The sequence below is a fragment of the Nelusetta ayraudi genome, unplaced genomic scaffold, assembly GCF_046127955.1.
Source record: "Nelusetta ayraudi isolate G7.1 ecotype Tasmania unplaced genomic scaffold, CSIRO-AGI_Nayr_v1 ptg000004l, whole genome shotgun sequence".
In the NCBI taxonomy this organism is placed as follows: Eukaryota; Metazoa; Chordata; class Actinopteri; order Tetraodontiformes; family Monacanthidae; genus Nelusetta; species Nelusetta ayraudi.
In genome coordinates this window covers 8,272,262-8,286,430 of record NW_027466054.1, presented here as the reverse complement: position 1 = coordinate 8,286,430, position 14,169 = coordinate 8,272,262, and the positions used below count along the sequence as shown (strand labels likewise).

Genomic DNA, 14,169 nt, shown 5'->3' with positions numbered 1-14,169 from the left:
TCAGCAGCAGTTCAGTTGTAGCTACAAGACATCAGCTTGTAGGTTTTCACGTTCTGTACTCCAGGATTTCCTGTTCTATTTCAAACTATTTATAAAACATAAAAACACAAGTGCTGCATCAACATTCAACATTTGTTTTATTAAGGATCCAAGGTTGAAACAGCAGTAGAAATCTTTGATGTGTGTCTTTATTTGGGAAAGTGGATTTCTTTGAGATCCCTTTTTTTGTTTTTGTTTGGGTTTTTTTTGAGTCAGCATCAGACAGAGTCCAACCACAACGTCGGACCCAGACTATGGTGGGCGGTTTTCAGCTCTTCTGTTTATTTATTCATCTATCATGCGCATTGTTGGCTGATTATAGTGTTTTTGTTTTGGGGTCACCACCATTTTTTGGCACTTTGGATGGGGGGGTCAAAATACTGGTAGGAAATCAAACAACATTCCCCTTACATACACTTTTTTGCCAATTTAACAACTTTGCACCTGTACGTGCCCAGTCGCCTGGGCGGTCCGGCTGGAACTGACACCAATGCTGATGAGACAATTAAAGTTCCTCGCCTTAGTTGGCCTTACAAGGGATCAATTCAAGTCCCCAAGCATCAGGTGGCAGGTCTCACACTGGCTCCCTAATGGGATTGGACTTGTACTTGTGACTCAACAGGAGGTGCCGATTGAATCTGAGTCGCCCGGGCCGCTGTCCTCTTCCGACAAATTTTTCTCCGGGTTCGGCTGCCCCCCCGACCCCAACATCCACTTGTTGCGAGTTCCGTAAAGTTTATCCAGCTTTGCTTCTCCATAATGTGGGAAGACTGATGTAAGTGTGCGGCAGATGAAAGGGGTTTTTACAGACGTCGCTTTGCCGACAGATTCTTCAGTTGCTCCTCGTCGTTCTCGGCGCGCGTTGGGGGGGGCTGCGGGTGTTCGGTGGGGTCGAGTGTTTCACGCTGTTTGCTCCACGCGGCGCCCGCACTTAACCATTCCTTTGATTGTCTTTGAGCTGGTGGGTGGCAGCTCTCCGGGGGTCTCATTAGCTCTAATGACAAGGCCAAGATTGCGCCGTTCGGCGGTCAAAGCCGTAGTAAGCGGCGTCTGCGCTGCGCCTAATTTCCAAAGGACTGCAGGCTTCCGTTGACGCAGCAGGTGGTGCCACCTTCCACGGGTCCACACCTGAAGACGTCGCCCCTACTTCAGGGAGCACTGTGCTACACCAGGCATTTGGTCCAGCCAATCACGTCTCCCCGTCCCTTCCCCCTCCGCTCCCCCTGTCTCTTCTGTCAGTCATGCCTCAGGATGGGGCTCTGGGCTCTGGCCTACATAGAATCTCGCAGAGCCGGCTCTGAACTAGCTGGGGGGGTTGCAAATGACTGCCCTGCTCCACGCCGCGACCCGGTGGCATGAAGTCGGCGGAATTTCATTTTAGAGTCACTGGAACTCTACCTGAGGACAGGCCTTTGATTGGAGCTATTTGCCCTGAAACCAGGACCTGACAAAAGGTGTTTTTGTCTGAGATTAAATAGCTTGCCAGATGTGAGGAAAGGGGGGGTATTAATTATTCATGGAGCAAAAATGGGTTGACATTAGACTGCAGGTCCAGTCTGGGTACCTGTAAAGCTGAAAATCTTTCAGGGCTGCGGAAAAAAAAAAATTAGCTCGACAAATATCCAGGATTCCCCTACTGTCGCAGCACTTAGCCTCATCCGACTGAAGCACCATTACCTTTGTTAAGTGATGATCAGTGATTTATGGGGTGTAAAGTAAATACAATTAGGTGCAACCGCTGGCATTTACAACGTTGGTCCTGCTGTTTGAAGCGCACTGGGACATGGGGAACATTTTAGCATAGCAAAACTCTCTTCCGCTGTGGTGAAAATATTCTTTTTATGAGATTTAGCTGCCGTTTGATAGTCTTTAGTTGGGTACACCAACGCTGGGCTGCATGGTCAAGTGGCACTAAAAATAAAGTAAGAAAATGAGCGATAATAAGGGAACTGACTCGGCCTCTTTTATGGGATTGGAGCGGCACTGTGAGTACACGACAAGTGCTACGAGTTCTGTTATTATTGAGAAAAAATAAATTTTGTCTTTTTCATTTGAGCTTGTTGGGGGGGGGCGGTGGGGCTAATAGCTGGGCAGGGAAACTAAAATTTGATCATTATTTGATTTCCATTAGCAAAACACAGCAAATTCAGTTGACGATTTAAGCGAAAGGTTGATTTGAAAGTGCAGTTTAGTGCTTTTTACGCTTGCTGTCTATGACAAACACCTGTAAACCAACATCAGAAGTGATCTCCACAATGTTGTGTTTGGTTTTCTTGTCTCTGCATCCATTTACTATGTCGAACCTGAATGGTTACTTTTTCTGTCCCTCCGCCACAGCTTCAGCACTGCCTACCAGTGTATCTACTACTCTCCAGAGCACACGGCCAAAGCTCAGGAGGTACTCAGCACCATGAGCCTCCTTCAGCCCCTCATCGCGAGCTTAGCAGACCAGCTGCTCCAGGCGGCGCAGGAACGCTCTTCCCCAGGACTGAGGGACACGCTCAAGAGCCTGTGTGACAAGGTACCTGCCTCCGTCCGTCAAGGGGACGTCTTTATCCCTCTTCACTATGCTGATGACACTGAAACCAATATTGATTTCGGCTTCAATTCCTCTTCAATGTTCCGCAGCCACCCCCTCTTCACGAAAAAAAAAGAATAGACACGTCCCCGCTCCTTTCATTTCCCGACGTGCACCTTCCCCTCGCACCTTCCCCGCTGCCGCGGTGCCACGTGACTCGGCGGCACGAGAGCAGCAGCCTCGGCTAGAGAGAGAGAGAGAGGGAGAGAGAGAGAGCGAGAGAGAGAGAGAGAGACACTCTGCTGACGACTGACGCCATCAGCGATCATGGCAGGCCAGGTCATGCAGTCTGGAAGCACTTTATCCGAGCAAACAAAAACACTGCCTTCTTCAATATGAAAGTGAAAAATCAGCTTTTCTCCGGTTCATACTGATGATACTGGACCTGAGTTTATCAAGAGATAGTGTTCAGTCCCTGCATTGTGCAGTACAGGATCACTTCTCAAAGTAAAGTATGGCATAAAGCTTGAGAGTGAGGGGTGAGGTCTGAGAAGGCAACAGGGAAGCTGATTGATTAACATTGAAGATTTCCTTATTGTCATTATGCAGTAAATACCAGGCAGGCACAAAGTGAAGCCATATTTGATAGGCTTGTTTAAATAAAAAACAGTAAAGCACTCTTTCAGTAGTTACCTTGTAGTTGAATTTTTCAGTTTTCGGTTGCCGCTGAGGATTAACAAATAAAAACAGGTAATCTGTGATTGAAATATATTTTTCCTTTTTATATATTATCCACTCTTAGTGTATTGAAATCAATAAAAAGCATAATATGGGTTTAAGCAATACCACCTTTTCCAACCTTTCCCTTGATATTGGATCAGCGCTATCATGCATCACTAGCAGGAAGCCTGTGATGCGTCGCCTTAACTGGTTTATTTTAATTAACCTTTTGCATTTTCCCCCCCAAAATGTTTTTTTAAGAAGTTGGCAACTCGTAAAATAACTTTAAAACTGTCATCCCGCATTTGCTCCATCACAGTTGCACACACACACACACACACACACACACACACACACACACACACACAAACAGTAAACGGACAGCCTCAGGACAAACTCATTAAAAAAAAAAAAAAAAATCCAGACTAAACAAAAGTGAATGGCAGCATGGAGGGTTTATGGAGTCCAGTTTTTTTTTTATCAGTATAATTAATGAATTACATCTGGTGCTGTCAGATTGCAATCTGTTGTGGGAGAGATTGTTTTTGCCACGGTGGAACAGAGCGCAATCAGCCTCCTTAATAGGTACATTCGCTCTGTCACCACTTCCTCTCATCCTTGATTAGACACGCACACACTGGCCAAGTAAACCCCTGGCCTGGTCAGCACAGACAGGGCTGCTGCTCTGATTAAAATCTCAAGCTGTGTGCGTGTGTGGGTGGGTGTGTGTACGTGTGTCAGAAGGCAGAGAAGGTGTGAAGCGCTCTGCGCGTCTGATGTCAGTGTGACAGCTCCCTTTCCGAACTTCCAAAGCTGCTAAGCGTCGCCACTTCTTTATGTTTTTATCAATATTCCCGCACCCCACATCTCTCCGTCTGTCACATCAGTGAGATTCTCCTCATCACTGAAAACACAGAGGCCGCATGTTTTCTTCCCACCGCCACACACTTTGTGTTTGCAGTCGTGTTTGCACTTGCAACGTGCAGCTGGTTCATTTTATTTATTCAGCCTGAATCATCGATCGCCTGAATTGGGATGTAAAGTTGAAACTTCCTGGTGTTTATTCGTATTCTTTTTTTGTGCTTTTGTCTACCGAGCCAACATTGGAGTCAAGTGTGTCAACAAGTGTGATGCTACACTGGGAGAATAATAAAAATAATAATAATTTGATGTGTTATAGTTCAATGAATATTCATCAAGCCCCTCTTTGGCAGCGCTTGTTATGCTGCTGCCTCACATCAGAAGCTCAGGTAGCGTTGTTGGTGTCAGAGCTGATGAACTTGGATCAGAGCGTCGCCTATCTGTAAGTCGTCGGTGTCAACCGCGGATCAGTAGCAGCATTTTATATATTTAATGGAATAAATGAATAGATAGAGAGATGTAAATAGTAATACAGTACCTTTTATCCTCTCTGAACGAAAAATAAATAAATAAACAAATAAATACATAAATACATAAATAAATAAGACTAGACCCCCCCTCAAAAAAGTCAGGGTCAGACACAAAGCTTGTGTCACTCAGACAGATAAACTGCTCAGAAACCTTTCAAAGGGCACCTAAATAAAGGTGGGCTTATTTTAATGTTCATCTCCTGGGTATTTGTGGATTTCTTCAGTGGAGACAGCGATTCACTGCCTCAGAGAAAGAAAATCACAAGGCTGCAGAAACCTTTATTTTTTTCCTCATGTATTCACAGTCTCTGGAATGTTTTCCTTTTCTCGCCGGTCCGGAGCGGCTGACCCGAGGCCGCCGTGTCTTATCGAGTTAAGAAGCAGGCAACTGAGCTCGCTTCCTGGTTGTCTGCTGTTTAACTCTCGCCGGCTAAGACGAACCGCTGAGAACCTTCGCAGGTCACACTCGAGACCTCGCGCTTTGCCTCACCCTTCAGCATGTTTGTGTCACCGAATGCGCTCTGCCGGTCGTCTTCGCCAGGCGATGGTTTTGCCAGTTTTTCACTCCGCCGGCGGTCACGCGCTCCCCAAGACGAGCTGCGACGTACGTTTTTACGTTCCAAGCGCAACAGCGGGCCCCCTCGTGGCCGAGTGTTGCCGGACTCCGACCGGCGGCGCCGCCGGGGCTTCACCTCACCTTTCGAGCAACTGTTTCGAGTCGGTTTAAAAAGCCCCCTATTTTTAACTCCGCTAAAATCCACTCAGCCTGCAGGGAAAAGCCATTTGAAACCATGTGGGGCGAACACATTCCTTCAGTTTTCTTCATTTTTAGATCAAACATAACTTTGCCCCCTCCCCTCGCCCAACCCCCCGCACTTGCGTCCGCAGAGGCGTTTGTACTCCGGCAGTTGCTCCCAGCGGAGTTTCAAGGTTTCTGATCTCTGGAGCAGGTAGCTGCACAAAGGGGGGTAGTATCAGCGCGCGCAGGAGAAAAGGCCGCTTTAGTTCGACTGGTGCGCCAAAGTGAAAGCAGTAACTGGTGTGAATCCTGCAGCCTCATGTGTGTGTGTGTGTGTGTGTGTGTGTGTGCGTGTGTGTGTGCGTGCGTGTGTGTGTGTGTTGTTGTTGTTTTTGCCGCACTCAGCAGTTGATTGTACAAGGTACGAAACCTGTTCCTTTTCCAGTATCGAGGAGGACAAATGGATGATGGTGAACTGATGCGCTGGATGCTGTGATTTTATTAAAGACCTTTTACAACTTTTACATCCCCATCTAGCAAAAAGGCCTGCAGACATTTTTTCATTTTTTGGGAGGCTCAAACCTGTTTGAAACTGGCAACTAAGACTTCTTCTCTTCCTGTTTTCATCACAGACAAACAACATTCTCTCTCTCTCTCTCTCCCTCTCTCTCTCTCTCTCTCTCCCTCTCTCTCTCTCTCTCCCAATGCCAGCTGCTGATTGGTCTGTAAGATTTTCGGACAGGCTCATAAAAATCTACCAGATATGAAGTTTCTTTGCAAGTTCATAATGATGCTTTCGTGGCTGACAGAGATGTGAAAAATGTTACAAGATAATTGAGCAGGAAAGTTTGGCAGGTGCTGAGGTGAGTTTCAAATCTGACTGTTTGATTATTTATCAAGCAGTGATGATTATTAGGTTTCACTTTTGCCCATATCGAGATGTTTGAAACAGCTGCAGTGAAAAAGCCTCAGACACCTGGTACAATTTGCAATGTTTGCATCTGATGGCAACCCAAGGTTTGAGTTAATAGGCGCAAGACCTGCATGATTGAGTGAGTAAATGTCAAATGGCGCCCACTGGTCTCTCAGAGAGCGCTCACACAGGACCAGCTGTGCATTCTGAGCATGAGGACCCTGCTGGCCTGCGCTCAGAGTGTCCTGACCGTGCCAGAGCTCGGCTGCCTGCTTTGCATGCATCACCCTGTTGCAGCGTGACACACGTAAAACAATGTCTATGCGCCGGCATTGCAATATTCAGTTGTTATAGTTATTTGCCAAACGTCAACTGCAATTTTTCTTTCTCCTATGCCTTTTTCGCCTTCTAATATCGTTGTGCGGTAAGGCTTTTTACTGCTGCATTTTCAGGCCATGAGATTAAATATCAATCTCCCAAGATTAATATAGTCGATTTGAACACTGAACATTTCCGACATTCACATTATAAGTGGCGCCGTCGTCAAACACATGCATTGCGCCACTATGCAAATATGATCCCTATTGTTTAAAATCCAAAGTGTGGCTTTGCTCACTTATCTTAGGAGAGATCATGAATAATGCATGTGCTCATAGATTGCAAATTAACACCGAGGTCAGATAAGCAGAGTTCCATTTGAATACAAATTTGCATTTAGAATTCGCAGTTCCTGTTAACTGCACACTGAAGCTCTTTTCCCCTCCCCTCCCCTCCCCTCGGCCATTTAAACATTTTTATCCCTTGAAATGATGTTTACTTAGTAAACAGTAGCTTGCGTGGCAGAACAGGGCTCCCCCAGAAAACTTGCTTCTCAGCCAATTACACGTGTCTTCTTCTTCTCCACAGATTTCAGCTTTCACTTTGTTGACTTACAGCAGAGGCTCTCGTTCTGATCTAGGCGTGCCAATTAAAGTGGATCTGAATTTAACGCTGTGTTGTTTCCACTGCATTCATAATTTTCCTGCCCGGCTCATACATTCATCAAATGGGTCATTAAAAGACAAATGCAAGGACAGAGCAGTTTACACACCTTGCTAGTACTGGGTACCTAATGAAGCGGCCGGTTAGTGTATGTATTTAGAGGACGCTGCTTCAAGGTTGAAGGTGTTGTGTGTTCAGAGATGCTATTCTGCAGACCCTGGGTGTAAGCAGTGGTTATTGGAGTCACTAATGCCTTTCTATGGTTTCCAGCTGCTACTCACTGGTTGTTTTCTCTTTTTTCCATTTTCTGTAAACCCTAGAGATGGTTGAAGCATGAAAGTCCCAGTAGATCAACAGTCTGTGAAGTATTCAGACCTGCAGCCCGTCTGGCACCAACAACCATGTTGCATTCAAAGTCACTAAAAACCCATGTTCTTCCTCCTTCTGATGCCTGCTTACGGCTTCAGCACGCCGTCTTCACCACATCTACGTACTTGCATGAAGTTCCTGCAATGTGATTGGCTGATCAGCTATTTGTATGAACAAGCAATTATATATTTTACCACATAGTGGTAAAAATACGAGATTTAAAAATGTAAGATTCTTTTTATGTAACGGTAGAAATGAGCCACTTAGTGGAAGTAGTCAAAACGAAGGACTAAATAGAGCATTGTCAACAACAGCTGAGAGGCAGTTTACAACAGTGTACGTACGTTATATTTTGTACATTTACATAGCAGGAGTGTGAATCAGCAGGTGAATTATGTTTATGTTGCAGCACCGGTTGGAATCTGTGGACCGTGTTTTATAATCATTCTGATTAGCAGCAGATGGGTGAAGTGATACATCATTAATGAGGGAAATATGAACTTTATAACCTGAAGCTATTTTTGCAAAAGGAGAGACAAGAGGCGTGACGCAAGAAAGTACAGAGTGACAGCAGCCCAAAATATCTGTTTACTGACTCCAAGCAAACAGCGCCATGTGCAAGAAAAGTGTAAAAAAGTCTGATTGTATTTATGGATTTGAACGTTAAATATTTACAAATATGTCAACATATAAAAAAGAACAAGCTTATTACAGACATGATGTCTTGTATTTGTTTTCTCTTTTAGGCCAAGTATCTTGTTTAAATTTACTCATTCACTCCATCCATCATTCACTCCATCCATCCATTTTTTTTTTTTAATCGCTGCTTATTCAGCAGTCAGCATCGCTGAAAGGCTGGAGCCTATGCCAGCTGTCTTGGTTTAAGGCAGGGCCGCGCGTTGGGCAGGTCGGGTTCATCTCTGGGCCACGTGGAGACAAACAACCACACTCAAATTTGCACATGCATTAGGCTAATGTGCAAGTGCATTAATATTAGCCTAATGTGCATGTGTTTGACAACTCAGACTGAACGCGGGAAATGAACCCGCGACCTTGTTGTGACATCGCGAACCGCCGCACCATCGTGTCGCCTCTTACATCACTCACTCGGCGCAAATAAATGTACTGAGGGTGAAGCAGAGTGCAAGAAATCTCTTCATTTCTCTCCAACTAAATCATTTACAGATAAACGCCAGAGGGTTCACTACACCCGGTGACTTTTCTTTTTCTCCAGTTTTTGTTGGTGGCAGCATTTACCGCCGTCATCTGAAGGCGGCAGCAGCCAATCGTACCTTATTTCAAAACCATCAAGCTCATTTTTTTTGGATGGTTGGAGGCATATTTGCTACCTGCACATCAGGGCTTAACTGCATCCGCGGAGTGGAGCAGGGCATTAAGACCAGGGAAGGAGGCGGTGCATCCTTTCAACCAACCGCAGTGGTTCACGGGGGTCACGTTTACCTCCACGACTACCGACTACAAACCAACTCTTCCCTCTTTTAAAATCTCAGCAGGCTCACAATTGAGTCCACATATTGGAATTTAAAAGCGCGGAAGGAGATGGGGGGGGGGGTTGCCGAACAAAAACTATATACGTACACAATGACCTCTCGGGTTTGCATTCCTGGATGACTTGGGTCTTGTTTTTGTTCGGAATGGCGAGAGGGAGAAAAAATTGCTTATTGCAGCACTAACTCAATTACTCTGGAGAGCCCTCATCATTTGTTCGGCGGCGAGCAGAAGGCTCCTTAGTGCCAGGATCATCGTCAACCTACAGTAACTGCTTGAATTTGGGACTAAAGGAGTTGCGTTCCTCGGAGAGGCAGGCTGGAAGGAGGAGTAATTGAATTGTTTGTTGTTTGCCGCCGTCGCCACAGAGCATCGGCGACTCTGCAGAAATGGGAAAAAAAACACTCGGTGGCGTCCGTCGCCTTCCTTCCTTCCAGACTTGCCTGCTTGAAATGGTTCCTTTTTTCTCTCCCTCATGGTGTTTAGGTGCCTGGAGTTCCTCATTTGTGTGGCTGTCCGCTTGTTAAATCTTGAATAAAAGTGCTGGAATCTGTTCTCAAGAATTAAACTGAAGATTTATTTAGGCTTTTTTCAAACAATCATGACAGCCTCTCCGGCCCAACAACAGGCAGCACATAGAACGGGACTGCAAAAACCACACCCTAGCTCCAACCCACAATCAGAGTTCTGACAGGTATGAAGGTATGAATGGCCCAGTTGTTGACTTGGCATAATGACTGCCACAGTGGCTCTTAAAGGTTCTATGTCACTAAGGGCTAGTTAATGTGCACCCAAATGGAATGAGATCCAAATGGTTGAGCAATGGATTGCCAAACAGGACATTGCCAAACGCAATATCTGGATCCTCCAAATTCGTCTGAAAAAAATTCATCCAACACAATAAACATAAAATGTACCATGATTTGTTTCCCATAATTTGACCAAAAATACTCAAAATTTAGAAACTTAATTTTCTGTGAACTGCAAAATAATAATTCAAAGCTATTTTCCAAATTAGTCTCCAGACCCCAACTAACTGGTGTTGTCCACATCGCTTCCAAACTCTCTCTCCTCCACTGCAGACGGAGCAGTTTGTCCACACGCTCAAGGATGAAATGGTCAAGAGTGCGCTGCTGGCACTGCACACGGCGAGGCCTGGCTACGTGTCAAAGAGCCAGAAGCAGACGGCGGTGGCAGGAGAGCAGCAGCAGCAGCAGGGCCACAGCCCTGGAGGATGTGAACAGAGCCAGGGCCCGGCGCAGGGTCTGCCGGGCCACAGTCCCACAGCAGTGGCGGCCACAGACGGCACAGCCGTGTGCAACAACGTGGGGAGCTCGCAGACCACGCCCAGGTCGGAGGGGGCGCAGCTGAAGCACCAGGACTCCATCCCGCACCACAACGAGTATGACGAGGAGGAATGGGTGAGCACATTTGCGGTGTACACAGTGTATTTTGGCTGAAAACAGCCCGTTAAAGGTTAAGTGTGTAATATTTGGAGTTTTTGAAGAAGGAACAGCGACATCAAGTCATTACATTTCAGATTGCAGCGTCTTTCACTCTCCCTTCTCTCCCCGTGAACTACGGTGGCCTGCGCACCCAAACCTGGATACCTCGTCCACCTTTTTCTTTGTTGGTTTGTTTGAGGTCGCGAGCAGTCACCCTATTTACGAAACTTGGATTGACTGGATTGTCCACACCAGGCTTCCCTAGAAATATGGCAGTGCAAGATAGCAGCTTACCAGGAGCAGTTTTCTTACAGTATATATAAATATAAGACCATCATTCTAAGTGTAGGAAAACCAAATTACTTTCATTGTACTGCGAGTATTCACTTTTATTAATGTATTTATCGGCAATATATTAAGCTTTTACCTATATAAAGATCATAAATCAAGCTATATATTACACACTGGACCTTTCACGTTTCCAAGTCAGGTTCAATGGTAGAATCTTCTGCACGCTTGGATGGCACTCCAGGAGCCGATTGTCGTTGTCTGTAGCTGTAATGTTTGTGTCCTTGACAACAGTGGGATTTCACTTGGCAGATTCTGTAATTCTTTGCCTCCGTGAAACTGAAGAATGACTCAAGTCATGTGGATTAGAAAATGTCCCTAGAGGCTCCATTGATATTGGAGCCATGTAGGGAATAGGGGAAATTTCAATTTTGAGTGAATTGTCTCTTGAAGCTGCCTGTCAAAACTGTCAGAGATTCTTTATTTATTATGCTTGTGCATCTATCCTCAGCGACAGGGCAGAATACTATCACTGTGATTAAGCATTTTCGTAATAGGTAAAGTCAAAATCAGACTTCATACTAGCGGTCCCTCTATGGCATTGACGAGAGTTGAAGTGAGGAAAAACACTGTTGAAGATGTTGTTACTATCCCTGCCACTGAAAATGAATCATTTCATTGAACTGTGTGTGGCTGTTGCGTTTTTCATCTGTTTTTTTGTTTTTTTTTCTTGTGTGTGTGCGTGCGTCACACTGACAGCAGGAGATTACCACGATTTCTGAGCACCCGGCGCCTAATTACCCCTCAAAATATTCCTCACCGTTGTAAAATATTCAAGCCATACGTTTGAAGTGACAGGGACGAAAATACACGCAGAGCAAACACTCTTGGATTGTCACAGCTGCACGCATGCGCACACACACACACACACACACACACACACACACACGCACACACACACACGTGCACGCTCGCCTAAGAAGCAAAACCATCATCATCCACTAACAGATGGCGCTCAGAAGAAAAGAGAAAGGTGGGGGTAAAACTGGAAACAATCCAGACACTTTGAGTGTAATCTCAGAATATCCAGACAGCAATTTCCTGTTGACCTTCTGGACACTGTAGACTGAAGAGGGGAAGCACCTTTTCTAGCCCAGTGGAAGCTAAGGGGGGAATTTTTATGTCTAAACTGTCGCGAAAAAGCAAAAGATTCCAATCAGTCGGTGTCGGTCTGTGCGCTCACGGAGCATTTTCACTCTTCCAGGACAGGGTCTGGGCCAGCGTGGCCAAATGTCTCAACTGTGTGATCGCCATGGTGGACAAACTCCAAGAGGGGGACCCCGGCAAGCAGGAGCCCGTCCCTGAGCAGCAGCTGGCCGATGTCATCACCTCGCACAACCCCGGTAATGACTCCTATTATGACTCTCTTATCTGGCACCGCCCGGTCCGAATCCACAGCAGAGCGCAGCGCAGCACAGCAGCCTCTCCAGCCGCTGGCCGACAAACCCAGCCGCCCTCCGCACGGAAGCCCAACAACACGCTTCACCATGTTGGACATACATCACTTTTGCTGTCCCTCCCACCCTTTATTTAAACTGACGGTAACACATTCAGGCACACAAAGTGAATAATGTGCTGGAAATTCACAAAGAGTTGTCGACATATGAGAGCAGCAAATTGATGTTTTAGTTTATTTTCTTATGAGAAGTTAATGCCAAGTTGCCCTGGAGGCTGGCTACTCTAAACTAGTTAAATTAAGGCAAGTTGTTCTGATCATCATCATTAGTATCATTATTCATTTTATTCGTGTTTTCTGTTTGTTCCTTTCAATCACACTGATTTTATTCTCCCCTGGCCACCATGTCTTGGGAGTTTATCTGAGTCCATGTTTTGGCTAGATTTTTCTTTTGTTGTCATCAGAAGTACAAAGAATGCATCATGAGTCTAATGAAGAGTCAGACTGTACTTTCTTTCTTTAATACGCCACCACATTTTTTTTAGTTGTCTTCAAGGCCAGGGGAAAAGAAGGAAAAGCATTAAATCATTATTTTTGAAAAGGTACACAGTAAATTTAAATACACTTCCCTCTGATTCATTTGATTGTTTTGCCCCATCTTTTCTATTTATTTTTAAAGTTCAGAACCGACTAGTTTTTATGAAAACAAATTTCCATTCCAAATTAAATAGACTTCTAGCTTTAAGACACCATTCATGAGACACTCACAAAAAGACAGAACCCAAATGAATGCTGTGAGGAAAGTCCTATCAGCCAGCGAAAGTTTTTCCGCTATCAGGTGAAAGGAGTGAGGCGAGAACTCGAGGTCCAACTCTGAGGCGCCCCGTTAGTGACAGAGACGCACGAACCCTTGCCAGAGGAGTGGATAAAAGCCGTATTTGATATTCACAGCCATTCACTGGTGGCCGCAAGCTGCCCAGTTTCGCCTTCTGTCCAATGAAATCCTGCCTCTCACTGCCGGCCAGACAAGTGGCCAGCGTGCCACAACGGCCAGCTGGCACGCAGAGCAGAGGCATTAGCCTGACCAGGCGACACCAGGAGGATCAGCAAGTGTGTGTGTGTGTGTGTGTGTGTGTGTGTGTGTGTGTGTGTGTGTGTGTGTGTACACATCATGGGCAAACGCACAAACACTAAGACGCAGATGCCCTGCAGTTTGCGCAGTGGTATCGGTCTGTGCATGGTTTTCAGTGTGTGTGTGTGTGTGGGTGTGTACTAAGTGTGCTGGCAGGTAAGACCAAGGCCATCCACCTGGTGAGGAGGCTGGAAAAAAGATAAGCCGGCTGCAACCTTTATTAAGACGGCGAACGGCCTCGAGGCAAGTGGTCATCTGCCGGTGTGAGGGCAAACACGGATGGAATAATGACCGTGGTGGTGTGGGGAGGAGGGGGAGGGAGTAAAGCACAGGCTGTCAAGGCGTGGTGGGGGCTCGGTGTGTTTGGACAGGTGGGCTAGCGCAGTGATGACAGCTGGAGTTCTGTTTCCTCCTCCTCTTCCTCACCCCCCCCCCCCCCCCCCCCCCCCCCCCCCGAGCAAAGGTGCTGTTTGCAGATTGAGATAAGACGTGATTTCTGTGGCAGGGCAGCGGAGGGGGGGAGAAGAGGGGAGGGGAAGAGTCCTGACGTGCTATATGTTCCCAGTCCGCGCGTGCACGTGAGTGCGTGGGTGCCCGTCTGTTTGTGCACGTGCGCGTGCGCCCCACCAATTTCTTGTCAGCGTGTTGCCGCTGATGCATACGTCATTT

General features: G+C 46.3%; 1 protein-coding gene across 7 annotated transcripts in view; it reads left to right on the top strand.

Annotated features, from left to right (window-relative positions):
* Window positions 1–14,169, top strand: part of inpp4b (inositol polyphosphate-4-phosphatase type II B) — a 141,752-nt gene that overhangs the window by 110,626 nt on the left and 16,957 nt on the right. For all 7 annotated transcript variants that reach the window (XM_076032783.1, XM_076032778.1, XM_076032790.1 and 4 more), the window contains 3 exons: window positions 2,377–2,560; window positions 10,262–10,600; window positions 12,177–12,315. In XM_076032783.1, coding sequence (XP_075888898.1) covers window positions 2,377–2,560; window positions 10,262–10,600; window positions 12,177–12,315 — 662 coding nt within the window. The remainder of the gene's footprint in view (window positions 1–2,376; window positions 2,561–10,261; window positions 10,601–12,176; window positions 12,316–14,169) is intronic.